Below are 22,192 nucleotides of genomic sequence, written 5' to 3' on the forward strand. Positions count from 1 at the left end.
TTCTATGCTCTGGCTGGTGTCACCTTTGATGATGTCCAGCCATTGTGTTCTTTGGCAGCCTGGTTCCCTTTTGCCGTTAACATCCTTGTCATTGACAAAAATCATCCATCAATTCGAGACTGATATGTTTTACACCATCGAACAACATCTGCCCATCCCAGGTCCTTGGGGATAACTCAACAGGTGGTCAAAAACGCCAAATGCTGTCTAAACATCTGGCTGACCTTGCAACCAATCAGAATAATCTGTTGTGTTTCAAAGCACGGTTTTGCTGGTGTGGCAAATATTGCTTCTCAGCTTGCCAACGAACTTGGGATGGGGAGAGAAGTTTCGGAATGCAGACTTCAAGATTAAGAAGCCAGACAGAGAGACTCAAGGCCGTTACACCAGGTGTTTGGCGAGACCTAGAGATGCTTTCTCATAACAATATTTTCCCACTTGATTGGGCAACATGACCTGACCCAGAGGGAGGAGGGAGAATTCAATGCTTTTACTATAGGGGTCTTTCCAGAGCTGGTTTTGCTTTCATTAGTGCCAAAGGGATGTACTCAATAAAGTTTTACATTAAGAGATCAGAACATCTTGAAGATGTTTGCTCAGTTGGGTTCATCAGTCGGAACCTTGACATAACCAAAACAATCATTATTAATGTAATTAACTATTACAATTAGTATAATAAATGTTTGAGTTATAAATATACTGAATAACAAAGAGTATTCAACTATCTTAAGCAGGAGAAGAATCCTCCCTACCCCAGAGTTTAGTGTCTGATTCGATTTGGAAAGATTTTTTTCAGAAGCATCCCGTTCAGATTTACATTTTTCGATTAATCTGGGGAACGGCCATTTTTGCCTGGGCGATTGTCAACTCCATGAACCACATCCAAATCATTTCAAATGGAATCAAAGACCCTGGCTGTCAATCAACCAGCTGATGACAGTTCCTTGTGAAGATGGGAGAGAGAATTTGAGCTAATTGCCTTCATAGAAGTCACCGGACTGAACCTTCACACAATCCTGACAGCTGCCTTGCAGACTGAGGAAGCAACAGGTGTGAGAGAACACGACAACCTTCATGAGAACAGGGGTCTAGACTCCCACTGCCCGTATAGTTTAATAACCTTAAAAACAAACTTTTCCAACATGTAGCATTTGCCCTACTCAACACAGTAGCCTCCATCTTTAACTGAGGATCCAGATTCCACTCCTCCACTTTTTTAATTAATAGCCTAAAGCGAAGTTTTGCAATCACAGAGAGGGAGGCCTATTAAAACAGTGTGTCAATGTAGCAAGACCGCCATAATTACCCAGGTGGGAATGGACTTAACCGACAAGGACATGCTAACAAGTTGGGATCTTAATTCTTCCCCAACAGCAGCTAAAGATTTCACGGCAGCTTAGGGGGGCTATTCCCTGTAAATGTTTCCTGCTTCAACCTATCAAAGATGTTCTTCCTCAGTAGCAAGGGAAACATTTTTTTTTTTTAAAAAAAAGAAAAATAGAAAATGGGTTCCCACAGATCTCGAAACAATTCCCTGGATGCAGTCAGTAAGAGCAGCAGGAGACATTTTCCACCTAATTAACCCAGAACCAAAGGGAGGTTCAAAACATCCTTTCCGTGTTAGTTTGATGTCTGGGCAACAGATAAGCAGAAGGAAAAATGAATTGATGGACTCAGCATGGAGGGCTCCAGGGGTCAAGTAGCCCTTCAAAGAGAAAGGGAAGTAAAAGTCAAGTCCGAAATGCAATTTATTTCAGGCTTATTGCCCGAAATTAACTATATTGATTTTGTTTTTATTTTTTTAACCTTATCTAGCATCAGGAATTTCACCCGCTGGTATAACAGATTAAACTAAACGGGGCTGTTGCTTGACGTTTCTCCTTTCTCCTTCTTTGGGAGAAAAGCTACATCTCAGGCAATTCTGAAAAGCAGGCTTTGGGAAATACCTGAAAACCAATGGGAGGTGCCCCGGTTTAGTGCACAAGTTTTTATTAGATTTGAGAAGAGGTTGCGCTGAATTTTGAAAATCCAAATAAAGTCTCGTGCCAGTTCAGCCCCACTCCTGTTTGGTCCGTGGTGCTCTCTGAGCCTGCTTGTTTTCTTGCAGATATTTAGGTAACATCACCAACGCTGATGATGTTACCTAGTTGGGTAATGAAATGTCTGCAAGAAAATAACCAGAGAGTACCAAGGACCCCACAGTCCTAGTCCTCCTCCTCCTCCTCCTCCTCCTCCTCCTCCTCCTCTTCCTCCTCCTCCTCCTCCTCTTCCCATAAACTCCACTTCCTTCCAGCACTGATGATGTTACCTAGTTGGGTCATGAAATGTCTGCAAGAGAACAACCAAGTTCAGAGAGTACCAAGGACCCCACACTCCTCCACCTCCTCCTCCTCTCCCTTTCCACAAACCCTATTCCCTTCTAGCCCTGATGATGTTACCTAGTTGGGTCATGAAACGTCTGCAGGAGAACAATCAAGCTCAGAGAGCACAAAGGGCTCCTCATTCTAATCCTGAACTGCAAAGATTCTTCTTTATTGTTTGTGGAATAGTCTAATCCATGTAGTTTTCTTGACAACCATATGGACACAGTTCACCATCACCTTTTTCCAATATATTGTTCATCCTTTGGCCTGTAAAATATTGGATATGGTGTTCTTCGTCACATTCCGGCCCACAAATCTTAAAAGTCTCCCGGTTTTAACCCAGTTACCTAATCTGAATAAACTTTTGTGGCTAATTTAATTACCCCTGGCCTGCAAGCCAACAGACAGCTGTTAGAAAAATAGTTATTGCATTATTAATACGCTTCAATAATTTCCTATTAAAACTATACTGTTCATATTTTTTCCTCTCCCCGTATTTCTTCCTTCTTAATTAGTCTATTTAAAACTTTGAAGGAATATTCTCACCATGCTAAATGGCAGTGTCTGGGAAATAACTTTTTTTTTTTTTTTGGGATTGAATACTTCTGTGATAGACCAGCAAATAAGACAGTTGAGTTGTTAATTATTGTCAGGGTTTCTTCACAATGCCTGCTAATGGAGCAGTCAATCTCTACGATGATTCCCAGAATATAAATGGAGCCCCCCCCCCTTTTTTTTTGATATCGACATGTTTATCAAGGGATGCCCAGAAAACCTGTTAGAAACCATGAACTGCTCATTTTCTCACAACATCTGTTTGGCCATCAGGTGAGATATTAGATGCTGCATTCAGGAACAAGGTGGATTTTTTCCAAAAAAAAGGATGCAGAAATGAGCTTAAACAGAATTGTCAATCACCCCAGAGCAGTTCAAGATGGAGAATTATGCGTGAGAATTCTTGACCTAAGACAGGGGTAGGCAACCTTGGGCTCTTTTATGGCTCGTGGACTTCAACTCCCAGAATTCCTGAGCCAGCATGGGGGAACTATGGCCCCTTCATGACTCGCGGACTTCAACTCCCAGAATTCCTGAGCCAGCATGGCTCAGCTTGGAAACCTCTCCCTGTCACCTCAGCATGGCTGGCTCAGGAATTCTGGGAGTTGAAGTCCAGGAGTCATAAAAGAGCCAAGGTTGCCCACTCCTGACCTAAGACATCTGTGTATTTGTATGGCTGATCTGAGACATCTACATGCTAAGTCCTTAGAAGGACTGTCTTCCTGAAGTCTTTTCATAGTGACGTGTTTTAAGAAGAGCAGATCACAAGGATTGCTGTTATTGAAGAATTTGTTGACTCTATGTTGTGGTCCAAGTGTGAGATTCCTACACACTTTGGGGAGGCAGGTGAGCTAGTCTCCTCCACAAATGGGGAAAGCTTTCCTCTTTGGAGTGTAATTATGGTGTACCAAAGCAGACAGTGTGACGGTGAGAGGGATTTCGGAGTCCTAGTGGACAATCACTTAGATATGAGCCAGCACTGTGCTGCAGCTGCCAAAAAAAGCCAACACAGTCCTTGGCTGCATTAACAGAGTGATAGAATCAAGATCACGTGAAATATTAATACCACTTTATAATGCCTTAGTGAGGCCACACTTGGAATACTGCATCCAGTTTTGGTCACCACGATGTAAAAAAAGATGTTGAGAAGAGGACAGAGAAGAGCAACAAAGATGATTACAGGTCTGGAGGCTAAAACATACGAGGAACGGTTGCTGGAATTGGGAATGTCTAGTCTAATGAAGAGAAGGACGAGGGGGGATAGGATAGCAGTCTTCCAGTATCTCAGGGGCTGCCCCAAAGAAGAGGCAGTCAAGCTATTCTCCAAAGCACCTCAAGACAGGACAAGAAGCAACGGATGGAAACTGATCAAGGAGAGAAGCAACCTAGAACTAAGGAGAAACTTCCTGACAGTGAGAACAACTTCCTGAACCAGTGGAACAACCTGCCTCCAGAAGCGGTGAATGCTCCAACCCTGGAAGTTTTTAAGAAGAGACTGGACAGCCATTTGTTTGAAATGGTATAGGGTTTCCTGCCTAAGCCGGAGGTTGGGCTAGATGACCTCCAAGAATTTGTAACCAGAGTACATGGCTTCATATTTGCTCCTGGAGAAAGTAATTGTCGTGTGCTTTTTAAAGGCATAAAATCAATGTCTTGCTTTCCATCCCTCAAGTAAGATTTGCTGTCACGACTTCTTCCAACTTACGGTCACCAAATCGGTCCCGTTCTTGAACTTGATCCTAGTTACCAGATGGTTTGAAAAGTGAGTTTTGGGCCTGCTCCTGTGATTAAAAAAAAAACCATCTAATTCGTAGATTAATTGCAACTTCCAGGAAATCTAGAAAGGTGGCCGGTTTCTACAGCCAGCAAACATCTTTGCCCCAATTAGTGCAAAGAGAGGGATGCTCTTCGCTGACACAGATTATGTTATTACACTGATGTTGTTGGGTGAAGTGCATGAAATTTAAGAAGAAGGATAAATCGTTGGGGGGGGGGGAATGCTCTGAAATAAAGTGCTCCATACACTCACAATTAGAATAATGGTGATTATTGCCAGTGCTGTAATTTGGAGAGCTGGGCTTCCCTTAATTTGTTTTGCTCTCAGCAATCTTCCTGTGGGTTGATGGAGAAGTTTCAAAAGAGGGGAAATGTTCAACGTATTTGGAGATGGGCCAGCTTTGGGGTTGGGACACCATGCTGTAAAGTGGCAGATTAGATTTATATGGAAGAAGAAGGTAAGAAAAACAGATTAGCAATCACAGCTCTCTGCTTTAAAAAAAAAAAATCCCTGGGGAGGAATGTGCTGTAATGAAAAAGTCAACCTTGACAACAGAGTAGAAGAGATGGACTATATATCTTTGAGGAAATATTCCAATTCAGAACAGAGCTGAACCCAACGTTCAAGAGACGCAGTGGGTCCATCATCAGTAAATGAGTTTAAACATGCTTGGGATAAACGTATGTCCATCATCTTACAAAAATTAAAAATAACGTTATGTCCACCATCTTACAAAAATTAAAAACTTGATGGACCTATAGGTCTTTTTCTGCTGCCAGTGTTCTATGTTCCTGTAATGATATGGTTGGGGTCACTATCTCTGTTATTACCTCCACTATCTTGAATTTTGAATCCTCTAGGGACACCACTGATCCGGCACTTTAATCCCTCTTCTGCCTCTATGGGAAGACGGTGTCATGGTTCTGACAGATGAAACTCTTCAAAAGAACTTCGAGGCATTGTTTACCTTAAAGGATCTTTTAATTGAGTAGCATAATATCGGCACTTGCATAATCGAAGCCAAAAACTGAATTCCCCTCCCCTGGGCACATAGTATCCAAGCACAATTCCCTCCTCCAATTTGAAGTCATAAATCACATTCCCCAATTAGCTTGATCCCCGGGCTTCCTCTCCAGATCTCCAGTCCAGCCAATTCTTTATCAGCTCTAATTTCAACAACCTTGATTCTCACGCTAGGTTCAGTGTTATTATGACTAGCTAGACTCTCATTCATATCCCCCCTCCCCAGCATCATCTCACTCTAAAAGCGAAAGGAAGAAAATGGCTACATTTCCAACTATTGTCAATGCAAAAACAACCGATGTTAGCAGCGTTGACAGACGGGGTGAGACTCCTGAAAATCAGCAGGCAGCCCTTGCTGCTTGAACAAACAATATGTTTAAAGGATCAATATATCCACAAAGAGATTTGTCATTAATTTCTAAGAATTACCCCTAATTCCTGTGGATGCAGTCTCCTTCACATTAATTCACTACACCCTTCGTCTCCAGCTCCGTGGGGAGAGCCCAAAGCAATTAGAAAGAATCCCTCCAGGTCAGCAAATCCTCATTTGCACAGACCTTGGCATGGATTTAAATCAGGCTTTAATCCCACCAAAAGGAGGAGGAGGAGGGGAAAAGACAGAGATGTGATGGCTTTATCCGTGCTTCCAATCCATCTTCTCAATGGCTACATTGAGACAAATGTTTAAATCGGTTCTTGCAACATCTCATTTGTCAAGGCGCTGGACCATCAATACACCTGATGGAACAGATATGCTAAGACACAACGAGAAGCGACGAGTAGCAGGTGAGCAAACTTCACATGCTGTGCAAACACAACCACAAATTCTGACGGTGGAACCAGCTAAGCGTGTCAGGGGAGCGCAAATAACGCATGTATTTTCTTCAGATTCTAGATTTCCCAAACGCCCTGTGCCAAAGGAAACCTTTCATTTGCCCTTAATTCCTTTGTCTGCAAAGCATTAACAGATCTGCTGTCTTGTACCATCCAGGCTGAGGCTATGGCAGAGACAGAAGTGCTCCTTCAAAGCTAAAGTTACACTAGAAATATTCAATTAATGCCATGCTGGGTTTTTTTTTTTTCTTGTCACATGTTCTTTCAAGCAGGCTCAAATGAATGGACAGCAAAGAAATAACTTTCTGTTCCCATTATTTCTATTTCTTTACTCAGTGCTAGGGCTTGTCTCTGGGAATGAAGAGAAAAGAAGCAGGAGAAGCCAAAGAGGCTGCAAATTATGGAAAATATAATTTCCTTTTTTAGCTAACTTGCTATCAACGTGCTACCTTCCCTGGATTCTGCTGTTTCCCAATCTGGAAAAAAAGGAGTTTCTTCTTCTCTTCTAACGGAGTTGAATGGAAGAGAAGAAAGCCAGAGAGAGAGAAAGTGCAAATCATTGGAGCAGGTCAAGTCAAGTCAAGTCAAGTCAGGTCACATCAGATCAGATCAGATCAGAACAGAACAGATCAAATCTTTATTACATTCATAGATCAGCATATATCAGAGGAACAATTAAGCACCTAAAGTCCCAAAGATGCTTTTTCATGAGGCAGCTGGACTTTCTTGTTTTTCTTTGAAGACATTTCTGTCCAAAATGCAGTCCATCTGCATTTAAAAAGACAAGGGCCACTCTTTCGAAAACAGCAAAGTCCACATTTTGGACAGAGAGGACCGCTGGTTTGAAAGAGGGGTCAAAGAGACCATCTAGGTCAACAGCCCTTTCTTAACAGAAGGGGAGAGACACAACACCATCTATCTACAACATGGTCCTTTCAACAATTCCAAGAAGGCTCCACACCCATTTGCATTACTCAGGTGACCCTGAGGGCACACATAGACCTCCAGGTGGTCTCAACAACTCTCTAAAAGAAGGTAAATGACCAGCGGTCTGCAAGGAGTATAAATCCTTTCATTTCCCCACCGTCCAGTCAGAGCTGAAGAAGCTTCTGGGATGAGAAGAGAAACGTCTTCAAAGGAAAAACAAATAAGTCCAGTTGCCCCATGAAAAAGCATCTTTGATACCTCACTTCGGAACAAACTCAACGCGATAAATGTTATCCATTCTTCGACATTCTTTTCATTTTCATCGATTTCTACAAAAAACGGAAATAACGTTGAAGAAGTAGCGGCGGATAACATTTTTTGTATGTGTTGAGTTATCCCACGTGGAATTACCCCACAGTGTGTTGTCTTGTGGCGAGTTGGCCGCGACGAGCTGGCCACAGCGAGTTGACTACAGCGAGTGGTCCCATTCGGTCTCAAAAAGCTAAGCAGAGTTACGTTTGGTTAGCATTTGGAGGGGAGACTGCCAGAAGATCCCAGGAAAGTAGACCAGAAAGAGAAGCCACGACAGGTAGCAGGAGCAAAGAGCCAAGAAAACTCTGAGTACGTTGCCGTAGATCTTCAGAGAGAACTCTTTGTCCTTCCAACATTGCCCATCTCTGCTGTACACCCTCCAGATGTGGCAGCTGCTGTATTCAGCATATAAAAAGTTAAGTCTTGGGATACTGTCACTTCAGTACCATTGTCTATCCAAATATGCCTATCCAGTGATTTGTTTATGGCTGAAGTACTTGGAAGCTAGCATCTGCCAGCCAGCAGAAGATAAGCAAAACTCGACTATAATTTCTATTACCAACGGATGCAAAGCGAGGCTATTATCCAACTGCCGTGTCTCTGGCAAAAGAGAGGAACTGAATTGTGAAGAGCAGAATCTTCACTCCTTCAACCCCACCCTTTAAAGGAGAGACAACATTCCTATGCCCGAATCCCACCGAGCATCTCACGATATTTGCTTGGAACATCTACACCAACTTGCATTCTCCAGAGGAGCTGGAAGAAACCCAGTTCTCATTTGTCGAATTAGAGCTAGCCTACCTCATTGGACCTGGATAAAAGGTTAGGAATGAAAACCAGGGTTCACACAAAGAAGGAGAAAAACAACAGGAAGAATAAAGGAGAGAGAAAAAAAACCCCACTGTTCAGTTTCTCCGTGAACCGTTTCCATGCTCCTTCCGCCTCCTCTCCTTGGATCATGTCCATTGCCCCACTGAATTGCTTCTAAATAGTTCACCTGAACGGGTCCTCTTAGCATCCAAGAACAGGCCTGAACAAAAGCCTGCTTGGCGAATGCTTCCTGTCTAACAAAGGGCGTGGGAGGAATTCTTGCCTAAACTGGTACTAAAAGCAGATTGTTGTTCATCTCAGCTGTCCTTCAGTGAAGATCAAAGCTCTGCTCCAAATATCTTCATTAAAACATGAAGGCCATGGCACGACCCGTTCTTGTGAGAACTATATAAAAAAAATCTTCAGTAGAAGATGCTTAGCAATCTTCCTCCATTAAACTAGGGAAGAATGACCCCTCTCTTAGGCAAAGGTGTCAGGCTAATCTGGAGGCACACAGAAAGGCTTCCAGTCAAGCTCTTTCTCTCTATATATATATTTTAAAAAGAAATAAAATAGAAAGTGGCCATTAGTAGATTACACACGAACAAAAAAGGATGCCCTCGGAGTTGAGGTGTCCTGACTCAGAAAGAAAATGATCTAGTTCATAGAAGAGGATTAAAAAAAAAAAGGAAGCCCTAGACTCAAAAAAAGAATCAAGAATGTGGTCAAAGATTCTCCAATGTTGATCTTCAAGCTGGAAGAGCTATTTGAGTCTCCAGAATCAGAATCAGAATAAAGCTGGAAGGGACCTTGGAGGTCTTCTAGTCCAGCCCCCTGCTCGAGCAGGAGTGAGTTTCCTTCCATCCTTAGTGAAAGAAGTTTTAAATATAAACTTAGGGACTTTTAAAAAGTTACAGTTGCACGAAGGGTCCAGAGGGCTGGAAATAAGATTTTGAAATTAATGGTGAGAATCCTTTCTGCGAGAAATTCTCGAGTACTCAAAAGAAACACACAACAGGATGAAGCTTTGAAGGCTGGGCACTAGAGGGAACTAAAAGGAATTAAAGATTACACCTGTACCAAGTATATTTTATTAGAAGATGCAAGCTCCTCACCCAGTAATAGCTGTCAATTATGGGATGCTTATTCAAATACATAAAGCAATTGTTGGCTTGAGAAATAGAATGATTGGGTCTAAATATAGTAAAGCACAGTTTTGAAGAGGGAGATCATTGTTAAGATCCAGGCTGAGGCCTACATAACAGCTATAAAAAAAGAAAGTTGTGATTGTGATTATTTTTACGATGATGAGGAAGAGGAAAAAGAAGAGGAAGAGAAAGAGGAAGAGGAGGAGGAGAAAATAAATGCTGTGCCAGGAAAAGCAGCTCAAGTTCTAATGCTAACATTAGATCAATCTTTCATTCCTATTTGTAGAAGCATCCATAATTTCACATCAAATATTTATTCCTACGTTTATTAAATTCTGAATAATTCAGCACTTGCTGCATGTCACAACGAGGCTCGGTTAAGTGTTCTCAACTGGCTGGATCTGGATCTCCAGCTCATCCCTTCTAAAACCGGGATGTTCTTGAAAAGATGATGTTTTCCCATGATTTGGAGAACATTTTTTGGGGGGGAAAAAAGATGTCTCCATTAAGGACAATTTGTCAGTTATCTCTCTGATTTACCTTGTCTAGTTTTCTGTTAGGGATGCATGCCCCCAGTTATTATTTTTTTTAATAACAGTGTACAAAAAAAAGAAGGAAAAAGTGGTCCATTGACTTTAACATTTAACATGTAGGCTCCATCCTGGCTGAGTGCTGAGAGAAAAGAAAAACACAATAAATTCTCTTCCCCTTTTACAAATGTGTATGTGTGTGCATGTGCATGTAGATAGATAGATAGATAGATAGATAGATAGATAGATAGATAGATAGATAGATAGATAGATAGATAGATAGACAGATAGAATATAGATAGATAGAAGATAGATAGATAGATAGATAAATAGACAGATAGAATATAGATAGATAGATAGATAGATAGATAGATAGATAGATAGATAGACAGATAGAATATAGATAGATAGAAGATAGATAGATAGATAGATAGATAAATAGACAGATAGAATATAGATAGATAGATAGATAGATAGATAGATAGATAGATAGATAGATAGATAGATAGATAGATGAATGACAGACAGACGGAGATGGAAATAGAGAGATAGACATATATATGAAAAAAGAAGGAAAAGCAGTCAACAGGCTGAACTAAACATTACACTAGTCTTCAAATCCCCCTATTAATGCTCCCAGTTATGTGCTTTATGGAACGAACAAAATTAAACTCAGTCTAAAGTAGAAGATCTAAATTATTGCCTGAGATACTGGAACATTCCACACATTTCCAGAACAGCTAAAGAGTCTTCCAGCTGAGTGAACATTAGCACAAATATGAAAGAACACAAAACAGAGCTTAGCAAACAAATCTGGCTTGTTTTCCAAGTAGCAAGAGAAACTTACAGTTGAAGTGGCACCTTCAGTATTGGGTATCTCGGCTACCAGAGAGCTGAGACCTTTTCAACACCAAGAGTTGAGGAAGGACCTTCTTACCTTACATCTGCTGGGTCTTCAGTCACAAGGACATCTGTCTTGCAGCTAGCCAACGGATTGATTGAAAGCTCCACCGGTGGAACTACGAAGCTTTTGCTCACAGGAAGCCAAAGACCTTGGCCCAGGCTGTAGGTAGACCTTCAAAAAAGAAGACACATGAGAGCAGAAGACCAAGAACGATGCCAGTTTGTGAACTTTGGACTTTCTGGTTCCAAGACTCAGCACAGAATCTCAAAATGTGAAGTCATGGAAACTGACCAAAGAGAGAAGCAACCTGGAATTAAGGAGAAACTTCCTAATAGTGAGGACAATTAACCAGTGGAACAGCTTGCTTTCCGAAATCGTGGGTGCTCCATCACTGGAGATTTTTAAGAAAAGGCTAAACAGTCACTTGTCTGAGATGGTACAGGTCCTCCTGCTTCAGCAGAGGGCTGGACTAGAAGACCCCCAAGGTCCTATTCTATTCTATTCTATTCTATTCTATTCTATTCTATTCTATTCTATTCTATTCTATTCTATTCTATTCTATTCTATTCTATTCTATTCTATTCTACTCTACTCTATTCATTTCTATCCATTTCTATTTCTTACTCTGCTCTGCTCTGCTCTACTCTACTCTACTCTACTCTACTCTACTCTACTCTACTCTACTCTACTCTATTCTCCTCCTCATCTCCACTAACCCTCCTCCCTGATGATGCTATCTAGTCAGGTCATGAAATGTCTGCAAGAAAGCAATCATGCTCACAGAGCACTAAGGATCCCACAATAACCTCTGGAATTGAACTGCTCACCCAAAACAAGAAAAGGTAGATAGACAGCAAAACATGAACCAAACCGATTGCATGACTCACCTAAGAATTTTCTCAGGAGCTTGTTCACCCGTCACCAAATCATAGCCTCTTTCCAGAGTTGTGTATGGCCAGGGGCTGGTGGAAACAAGCCAAAGGTAGAAGCCATCATTATACACGGGAGGGGTGGAATTTAAAAACAGAAGCAGTGAGAAGCAAATCCATTTCCTTCTTAATAACCACATTACTCAATGTCACATCATTTTCTCATCTTTGGGCCAAAATAGCTTATTATCCTTTCTTTTTTTTCCCCCCTTCTCCATAATTATGCTATTTATTTATGGCATTCTAATGCATTGGCAGCTTATCTATATTTAATTATATTTATTGTCTTGCTCAAGCCTTATAGCTCTTGTTGATGGATTGATAGATTAAGGTGGTATTGAAATGCGATTTGAAGGCTCCTCTCTTCTCCCCCCCCCCTGCTAAAGTGAGGCTCTTGCTGCTGTTTAACTTTTAATGGTTCCTTGAGACTTCAGAGTTGACATTATGCAGAGCGTCAAAATCAGAATGATTGTCAGTGGCATTCAAAACAGATCCTTTGCTGACTAGCTGGGGAAGGGTAGCACTGAAGCCAAGATTCTAGCTTGCAACTTTGTGTACTAGCTTTGAGCTTTGAGTTACAGCCCCAATGTAATTCCTCTGCTCCCGAAGCCAATCTTTGATAAATACACATTTAATGCATTATTTATACTTAAATCTCCTTCCGGGAAGGAGATTTCAAAGGAGCTAAACCGAGGCAAACAATGGGGTATTCCTTGCACCCTTGAACAAACCCCCCCCCCAAAGGCAAGACTATACAACATCAAAACATGGTTAATTAAAGACCTCATCCATTTGCATCTCCCGATGCGTGCAATCTTGTTTAACAACCAGTTTTTGAATTTCTGCTTTCTGGGAGGAATAGTCAACTCCTGGCTCCGTTCCCAGGCCTGGGGTTGAAGTTTGTCACTGTTTAATGGTCCCTGTTTTGCTTGATAGGTTTTGTTAGTAGAGTATTTTAGCCTAGGATGCCTGTTGATTCAATGTTTCCTGCTGGGTTTTGTGTTTTTTTTTTTCCCAATGATTGCTGTTTTTTTTTATAATAAATGTATGTAAACAAACAAACCCACTTGGATAGGCATTGGATATGCAGTACTCCAGGTGTGGCCTTACTAAGTCTTTATTTGTATCGCTTTATAAAGCCTTAGGAAGGCCACAACTGGAATGTTGCACCCAACATGGGTCACCATGTTAGAAAAAAGATGTTGAGACTTTGGAAAAAGTGCAAAGAAGAGGAACTAAGATGATTAAAAGCCTGGAGACTAAAACTTATGAAGAACGGCTGCAGGAATTGGGTCTGGCTAGTCTAGAGAAAAGAGGGACTGGGGGAGACATGATAGCAGCGTTCCAATATCTAAGGGGCTGCCACAAAGAAGAGGGGGGGGGGTCAACCTATTTTCCAAAGCACCAGAAGGCAAGACAAGAAACAACGGATGGAAACTAATCAAGGAGAGAAGCAACCTGGAATTAAGGAGAAACTTCCCGACAGTCAGAACAATTAACCAGTGGAATGTCTTGCCTTCAGAAGTTGTGGGTGCTTCATCACTGGAGGTTTTTAAGAAGAGACTGGACAGCCATCTATCTGGAATGGTAGAGGGTCTCCCGCTTGAGCAGGGGGCTGGACTAGAAGACCTCCAAGGTCTCTTCCAGCTCTGTTCTGATTCTGAAGGCAGAATTTGGGGAGCAGGGTTGTACACCTGATTAAACATGACATTCTTGCTGGGTTGCTAGATTTTCTGGTCAGTAATTCCGAAAAGTCTGGTCCCCTTGCACAAAGATGCCGCTCTAATGCTCTCCTTGAAGTCGGGTCTCAGTCTTCCTTCCCATCCCTTCCATCCTCTTTTCCCTGGAGATTCCCACCTTTGGGCCCTGCCCCAGAAGACCCTTAACATGCTCACCCTTCACTGTGTTCCCAGGTGTTGCGGACACAAAGGTGTCGATGTACAGGGTCAGGAGCATATCCTTCATGGCAGCTGCATTCACCTGGAAAGAGAGCACAGCTGAAATGTTCAGCTCCTGCTTGCATTTTTGGACATGAGTTGCACAGGTAATCCTTGACATAACCACCACAATTTCTATTGCTAATTCACACATGGGACATGGCCAAAGTAAACCGGATGTAGTCTTGCGATTTTGGCTCCTCCTCCTCTCTTCAAACCCCAGTCCCTTCTAGCACTGATGTTGTTACCTAGTTGGGTCATGAAACATCTGCAAGAAAATAATCAAGCTCAGAGAGCACCAAGGATCCCACAATTATCCTCCTCCTCCTCTTCCTCCTCTCCACAAATCCCATTCCCTTCTAGAACTGATGATGCTACCTAGTTGGGTCATGAAACATCTGCAAGAAAATCATCAAGCTCAGAGAGCACCAAGGACCCCACAATTATCCTCCTCCTCCTCCTCCTCCTCCTCCTCCTCCTCCTCCTCTCCACAAATCCCACTCCCTTCTAGCACTGATGATGCTACCTACTTGGGTCAGGAAACATCTGCAAGAAAACCACCAAGCTCAGAGAGCACTAAGGACCCTAATGTTCAACCCTGAGTTACAAATATTCCTTTCAAAAGGTTTGGAGCTGAAAGTTGGAAATAAACCACTGGCCGTAAATAAGGCCAGTGACATAACCCAAGCCAAAATCAGGAAAAGATGGGAAATCAATGCAGCTCATAAAAACACGGAAAAAGAAAGGAACACATTTCATTTCTGCAGCGTGTACATGGAGAGGCGCGAGGGCAAACTCTATCAATGACACACGTGCACAGGAAAAAAATAAATAAATCGATGCTTCTCGTCGCACAGTGATATTCAACCAAAGAAACAAATACACCTATTTGTAGCAAACTTCCAGAGAAGTCAGCAACGGCCCGTCTAACACATACACAAAGCAACTACACAAGGCATAGCCTGACGAATTCTGAGGTCTATTTCACACTGTTAATAACAGACTGATGTAGTCCTGCATGTTAAATAACTCTTTATCAAAACTAATGAAGACGGCCACTTTTTTTTCCTTTTAAGAATTCACTGGGTCCACAGTGTAAATAAATTAATTCACAGAGATTTCCCATTAAGGTAACACTAATGTAGTGAGCGCCGGAAAGAGAAGTTAGAAATTAAAACGATTGGAAATTGGAAAATGGTTAGAAATTAGAAATATAGGTAGTCCGCAACAGAGCCCAACATTGATGTTGGTAAGTGAGACACTTGTTAAGTGAATTTTGCCCCATTTTATAACCTTTCCTGCCTCAGTTGTTACGTGAATCCCTGCAGTTGTTAAATTTATCAACACAGCCGTTAAATGAATCTGGTTGGACAGATAGATGGATGGAAGATAGACAGGAAGATAGATAGATAGATAGATAGATAGATAGATAGATAGATAGATAGATAGATAGATAGATAGACAGATGATAGATAGATAGATAGATAGATAGATAGATAGATAGACAGATAGCCAGATGACATAGATAGATAGATAGATAGATAGATAGATAGATAGATAGATAGATAGATAGATAGATAGATAGATAGATAGATAGCCAGATGACATAGATAGATAGATAGATAGATAGATAGATAGATAGATAGATAGATAGATAGATAGATAGATAGATAGATAGATAGGCAGATAGACAGATAGCCAGATGACATAGATAGATAGATAGATAGATAGATAGATAGATAGATAGATAGATAGATAGATAGATAGACAGACAGACAGACAGACAGACAGACAGACAGACAGACAGACAGACAGACAGACAGACAGACAGACAGGGGTTGGGATTTTTGTTTGGCTTCAGTGTTGTTTCAGTTGGGGGAATCTAACACAACATGACAAACACAAGGCTGTAATCTCAAGGCTGCCAAACAAACCAAAAAGGTTTTTCTCCCAGAGCTGTTTTGCTTTGGGGTGTGTCTTTTTTTTTTCTTTTGGAAGGAAGGAAGGAAGGAAGGAAGGAAGGAAGGAAGGAAGGAAGGAAGGAAGGAAGGAAGGAGGGAGGGAGGGAGGGAGGGAGGGAGGGAGGGGAGGGAGAGAAACCAAGACAGGCTAATGACATGCTAAATTGCAACTGCTCCTTTCTGAAATATGCACTGTCTTAAAAAACACATTAAACTTCGGGGACACAGGAGACCTGATTTACGAGCTGCCAGAAAGCTGCTAACTTTCTGATTCATGATGGGAGGTTCCCAAATCTAACCTTCCCAGCAAAGGAAATAGGTAGGTGTGTGTGTGTGTGTGTGTGTGTGTGTGTGTGTGTTGGGGGAATAGGTGGAAGGGAGGTTTCCGTTGAAAGGAGAAACCCAGGGAAGGAATATGACATGGCAGGTGTCAGAACCAATTATATTTCATCTCTAGTTATCAACTATAGAAAACCCCATATCTGCCTTCCCTGGATTCTGACATACGGTGAAGGGAAGGGGCTGAGCAAAGGGGCTTTATGGCCCTCACTTCCTTCAGTACACTTCAAAGCGACTGAATGTGGATATCGCCAAAAGGACTAACCATAACAATGGGGCTATTACCTTTCATGTAGTTCTCTCTGAAGTCTCCCTCCAGCCGGCAGTAAGGAAAAGGAGTGTAATGCCTGAGACTGTCTCTGGAAGAAGGGGGTGATTGGGTGGGGCTACTGGGGAACCCCTTAAAACCTTGAATGGGAGAGCTTGGACCCCAAGTCCTGTCTAGAACGCCTGCAACCATTTTCTCTTAATAAAGGATGCCTGTTGGAAAAATTATTCCAAGATGTCTGTCTTCTTAAGGTGCAAAGTGGGATGGGTCCTTACAGCAGGAAGGCATCCATCTTTGCTTGGAGATGCAGAGGGATGAGGAGGAAGAGGGTGGGTAGGTGGGTGGGTGGGCCCTGCAGTTTCTCATTTGTTTTAAGGAAAGCTTTGCCAATCGAGGCAGCCCTTAATAAGTCATTTCTTCCCTCCCAAGGTTGGTGTGTTGTTGTTTTTTTCCCATGTGCCTGGGTCATTAATTCCTCACCCTTACAGAATAATAAATATATGTTCTACAACTCAACCAGACTTGGGGGGGAGGGGGGAGAAAAACACGCAGATTGGAGACTAGCAGAGAAGGGAGCGTCGCTGTGAGATAAAGATGTTACTGTTGTTATTTGTTGGTTAATTAGCACGGTTTACACCCACGCTGAAATTGAAGTTCCCCTGCATTTTAAGACCTCCTCCTCATCTTTTTTCTCCTCCTCCCTTCTCCTCTCCTCCTCCTCCTCCTCCTTCTCCTCCTCCTCCACCTTGTCTTTCTCTTCCTCCTCTTCCTCCTCCTCCTCCTGCTCCATTGATTAAACTGTGTATTTCAAAATGTTTTTGTAAGACTTCATAGTGCAGAAAACGGATTTATTTCTACTAACCTACAAAACAACCTCTGTATTTTAACAAGCAAGCAGCATGGTTGAGATTCTTTGTAACCCCTAATAAGCAACAGCATTGGAATCCAAATATCACGATTAGGTTCCATTGCAATATCCTGACTTATTATTCCTAATACATTTCTCTTCCTCCATGACGCAGGAGGTCTGCAGTTTAGTTCCAGAGCTTACTAATTAAGTCAGGTTAGTTCCTAGCTGAAAGGAAACAATTCTATGTCCATAAAAATATAATAAAAGGTTAGGGAGACCAATATGCATTAGGGAGACCAATATGCAGAAGTACCATATAGAATAGAATAGGGTAGGATAGGATAGAAGATAGAAAATAGAATAGAATAGAGTAGAGTAGAGTAGAGTAGAGTAGAGTAGAGTAGAGTAGAGTAGAGTAGAACAGAATATAAATATAAATAGAAGAATAGAACAGAGCAGAGCAGAACAGAGCAGAACAGAATAGAACATAAATTTTATTTAGCCAAGTGTGATTAGACACAAATGAATTTGTCTCCGGTGCAGAAATGCAGGCTCAGTTATTCCACAGTGAGTGAAAACTGCAATCAAAGTTTTGAAGACAATCGTATTTCCTTCTCAACCTGGCGATTAATTCTGCAAGCATTCAAGTTCACATTGTCCTAAGCCAGGCTTTACCATTTGATTTTGCTGATTAAGCCACAATTGGCTGGATTCGTAGGTCACCCTCGGCTATAAATCATGGCTTGCAAAACAGAACGGTTGAGTTCACACCATCCATTCCGACCTGAATGGTGTCCTGGCCCTGAGCTGCTTTGAGAAAGCTTTCTAAGCATCTGGTGTTTAGCCATGGGAAGAAGATGCTACAGATGGAGTCTCCTAGTGCCAATCTACTTACATGCCCCTCCCGGTTGTGCATAATACACACAGCTTGAATCTATTAGAAGGAGCTTTGTTTTCGGGAAGCTGAGGTCTTCCTCCCTGCGTTTTGACCTTCTGTTGGCAGTTATCCAAAGAAGGCAGCTCACTGCAATCTGTTCAGACCCGCACTGGCATTACTGTTGGAATGAGGCCAAGTTCAATTCCCAGCATCGGGAATTGGGAAGAGGTCACCCCACTGCAAATGTGCTTGGGAGGGCGGGGAAGGTTGAGGAGGGATGATGTGGTCTTGAAGACCCTCTTCCCAGGAGCTTTCATCAACTGCTCCTGTGCATCGATGGCCAACTGGGTTTATCTGAATAGAAGCAAGACTGACATTCAGAAGACCGAATAGAATAGAATAGAATAGAATAGAATAGAATAGAATAGAATAGAATAGAATAGAATAGAATTATTCTAGTCTTCCATATTGTGTTCTAATTCTATTCTATTCTTTTCTTTTCTGTCCTGTCTTGTCCTACCCTACCTACCCTACCCTATACTATTTTCTACTCTACTCTACTCTACTCTACAATACTCTATTCTACATTCCATGTTGTTCTGTTCTGTTCTGTTCTATTCCATTCCATTCTATTCTATTCTATTCTATTCTATTCTATTCTATTCTATTCTATTTTCTATTCTATTCTATTCCATTCCTTATTCTATTCTAATTCTAATTCTATTCTATTCTATTCTACTCTACTCCCTTCAGTTCTATTCTATTCTATTCTATTCTATTCTATTCTATTCTATTCTATTCTATTCTATTCTATTCTACTCGACTCTACTCTACTCTACTCTTTCAAAGCGGAGAGAAATTAATCAGCTTTGCACTTCGATTCACCCCAAATGGTCAATTTAGAGATCTTGTTAGATTGAAGCAACGTTCTTTTCTCATTGATTCTTCAGTTCTGCAGTCTTCTCCTTTATCAAGAAGACTAACTGTTCTTGAAGATTGAAAGCCAATTTTCCTATCATTCAGAAAGGTCCCGTCCTGGCTGGGTCAGAAGAGGAGATATTGATTGGGTGGCCTTTGGGATTTAATTCGAGGGGAGGAGGCTAGAAGCTCATTTCAGGAGACTGGAGCGTTGCCCAATTGTCCACTTACCAGTCTCTTCATCGCAGAGATGCTCACACGCGTCCATTGTTCTCTGCCCGCAAAGATCACGGATCCACGGGGACGTGGCATTGATTTGATAATACAGGGAGAGCTTCGCAGGATTCAGCCAGTCAGAGATGTCCAAGTAGCTGCCCTCACTCACCACAAAACTGCTTCCTGCAAGATGAAACGATAGAAAAAGATGAGTCCAAAAACCGCAATTAGAAAGACCCACAAGCCAGGAGACACCTATAGAATAGAATAGAATAGAATAGAATAGAATAGAATAGAGCTGGAAGGGACCTTGGAGGTCTTTTAGTCCAGCCCCCTGTTCAAGCAGGAGAACCTATTCCATCTCAGACAAGTCACTGTCTAGTCTCTTCCTAAAATTCTCCAGTGATGGAGCGCCCACGATTTCTGGGGGCAAGCTGTTCCATGGGTTGATTGTCCTCACTGTCAGGAAGGTGCGTTAGATATATTCATCAGCTTGAGTTATTCGTAAAAATAATAAAGGATGGCATATAAACAAACCTTATGGTTTTAAACCTTCTTTCACCTTCCTCTCCCCCGAAACACAAACACACCATGCAGTGTACACAGCAGCAATCATACCAATTGTGCAGGAATAGTAGAGCAACTGGAAGTTGCAAGTTTGAAGGAACCACCAATTAGCAAACATTTATTTTCATGCTGCTCACAGGTCCAGTGACAAGTCTCAGAACATGAATATTTAATTAACACAATGCCTTAAAAGCTGGCTGGTTTTTTTGTTTTTGTTTTTTGTTTTTTTGATGCAGAGTTGACCTAATGTTGGAAGAATTAATGACTGCTGGGTAGAAAATATAATGGAGTGGTTTGCTGATCTTCCTTGGCAATCCTGTTTCTGTATGTCTATGTATGTGTGTGTCCACCGTACAGAAACAGCAAAAATGTGCCCACCGCTTGGCAATATGCATCTTCTAATTAGGCAAATGTATTTTCAGTTTTCCTTATCTAATATCTGACAGCCAGCATAATAAGGGGAGGGGATTTTTTTTTTTACAAATGCCTGCATCCTCATTAACCCTGATCTGCAATTACACTGATTATAAGGCTGTTTTCAAATGCTGTGACAGAGATCAGAGATGAAGAGAAGAAGAAGAAGAAGAAGAAGAAGAAGAAGAAGAAGAAGAAGAAGAAGAAGAAGAAGAAGAAGAAGAAGAAGAAGAAGAAGAGGAGGAGGAGGCGGAGGAGGAGGAGGAGGAGGAGGAGGAGGAGGAGGAGGAGGAGGAGGAGGGGTGAAACCCAACTCCTAAATTATTGTGTGTTTTCTTAGCAGAAGGATAAGGGCAATAATGAAGTTATAAAACTCAATTATTTTTTTAGGCTGGAAGAATCACACTGGGCAGAAGAGGGAGAAGACTTGAAGCAAGTTCCTTTCTCCAAGGTTTTGGGCCAAGGATGCTGTGGTCCTCCTTAAATCTGCAGCCTTGCAAAGACTGGCTAATTTAAGTTTCCAGAAATCCAGGTGGAGGAGGAGGAGGAGGAGGAGGAAGAAGAAGAAGAAGAAAAAACCCAGTGAAACCCAACTCCTAAATTATTGTGGGAAAGAGGAGGAGAAGAGGAGGAAGAGGAAGAGGAGGAGGAGGAGGAGAAGGAAAAAAATGCAGAACGTTTTGGAATAACCACTGCTTCCAAGAAGACCAGTGAGGGCTGAATTCTAAGGAGTTATTATTATTATTTTTTGAATGCATGGGAGAACTCATAGCCTTCAGCGCAACTGGTTCTTCATTGTATGAAGGTCCCACAGGGACATCCCGATAGAGTGTGTTTTGTTATATGATTTCTCCCACCCCTTAGGTCCTCTTCTCTCCAACCCAAATTTGTATCAAAGCAGAGTTGGCTGCAACAGCTTCAGAACTTCAAACGCCTTATCCACAGGTCTTCATCAAAGTTCAACTACTTTATTTTGACACGTCTACAAAGAGGAGTTTGAAGTTCTTGACTTTTCAGAAAAATGTGTATGTTAGAGAACAAAAAAGAGATAAAACACAGCAAGGCTTTGTTCTTTCCCCTTGTTAAATATTGTTAAGAGGGAAAAACACAGCCCAAAATATCCAACTGTCTCTCTTTCCATTTTTATATATATATATCTTTCCCTGGGATTATGTTTCCCTCTCCTTCTTTAATGTGTTAAAAAAAAGGCTTAAATTTTAAATAAATCCATTTCTAAGTGGATGTTCCACAGCAATCCACATATTAAAAGTTGTGATCAACCCAAACAATAAAGTAATACTGTAAAACCATAAGACCCAACGAAAGCAGTATACGGAAGATTTATTGTTCGTAAAATGTTCAGTTCAATAGGATGGACTCAATATCTCAAAGTGATACTGTGATACTGGGGTGGCGCAGTAGTTAGAATGCTTTATTGGGAGCTAACTCTGCCGACTGCCTGCAGTTCAATCCTGAGCTGCTCAAGGTGGACTCAGGTCAGTAAAATGAGGACCCAGATTGTTGGGAGGGCAATAGGCTGACTCTGTAAACCACTTAGAGCAGGCTGTAAAGCTCTGTGAAGTAATATTTAAGTCTATTGCTACTATCCTTCCTTCCTTCCTTCCTTCCTTCCTTCCTTCCTTCCTTCCTTCCTTCCTTCCTTCCATCCTTCCTTCCTTCCTTCCTTCCATCCTTCCTTCCTTCCTTCCTTCCTTCCTTCCATCCTTCCTTCC

At 41.7% G+C, this 22,192-nt stretch overlaps 1 protein-coding gene across 3 annotated transcripts in view; it reads right to left on the reverse strand.

Moving 5' to 3' along the window:
* Nucleotides 1–22,192, reverse strand: part of ASTN2 (astrotactin 2) — a 187,622-nt gene that overhangs the window by 94,811 nt on the left and 70,619 nt on the right. For 2 of the 3 annotated variants that reach the window (XM_039364280.1, XM_039364277.1), the window contains exons 7-10: nucleotides 19,494–19,661; nucleotides 14,008–14,092; nucleotides 12,071–12,145; nucleotides 11,217–11,354 (exon numbers count right to left, since the gene is read on the reverse strand). In XM_039364280.1, coding sequence (XP_039220214.1) covers nucleotides 11,217–11,354; nucleotides 12,071–12,145; nucleotides 14,008–14,092; nucleotides 19,494–19,661 — 466 coding nt within the window. The remainder of the gene's footprint in view (nucleotides 1–11,216; nucleotides 11,355–12,070; nucleotides 12,146–14,007; nucleotides 14,093–19,493; nucleotides 19,662–22,192) is intronic. The other variant, XM_039364278.1, reaches the window with a different exon arrangement.

Source organism: Crotalus tigris, unplaced genomic scaffold, assembly GCF_016545835.1.
Source record: "Crotalus tigris isolate CLP2741 ecotype Arizona unplaced genomic scaffold, ASM1654583v1 scf7180000019718.230237, whole genome shotgun sequence".
NCBI classification, from domain to species: Eukaryota; Metazoa; Chordata; class Lepidosauria; order Squamata; family Viperidae; genus Crotalus; species Crotalus tigris.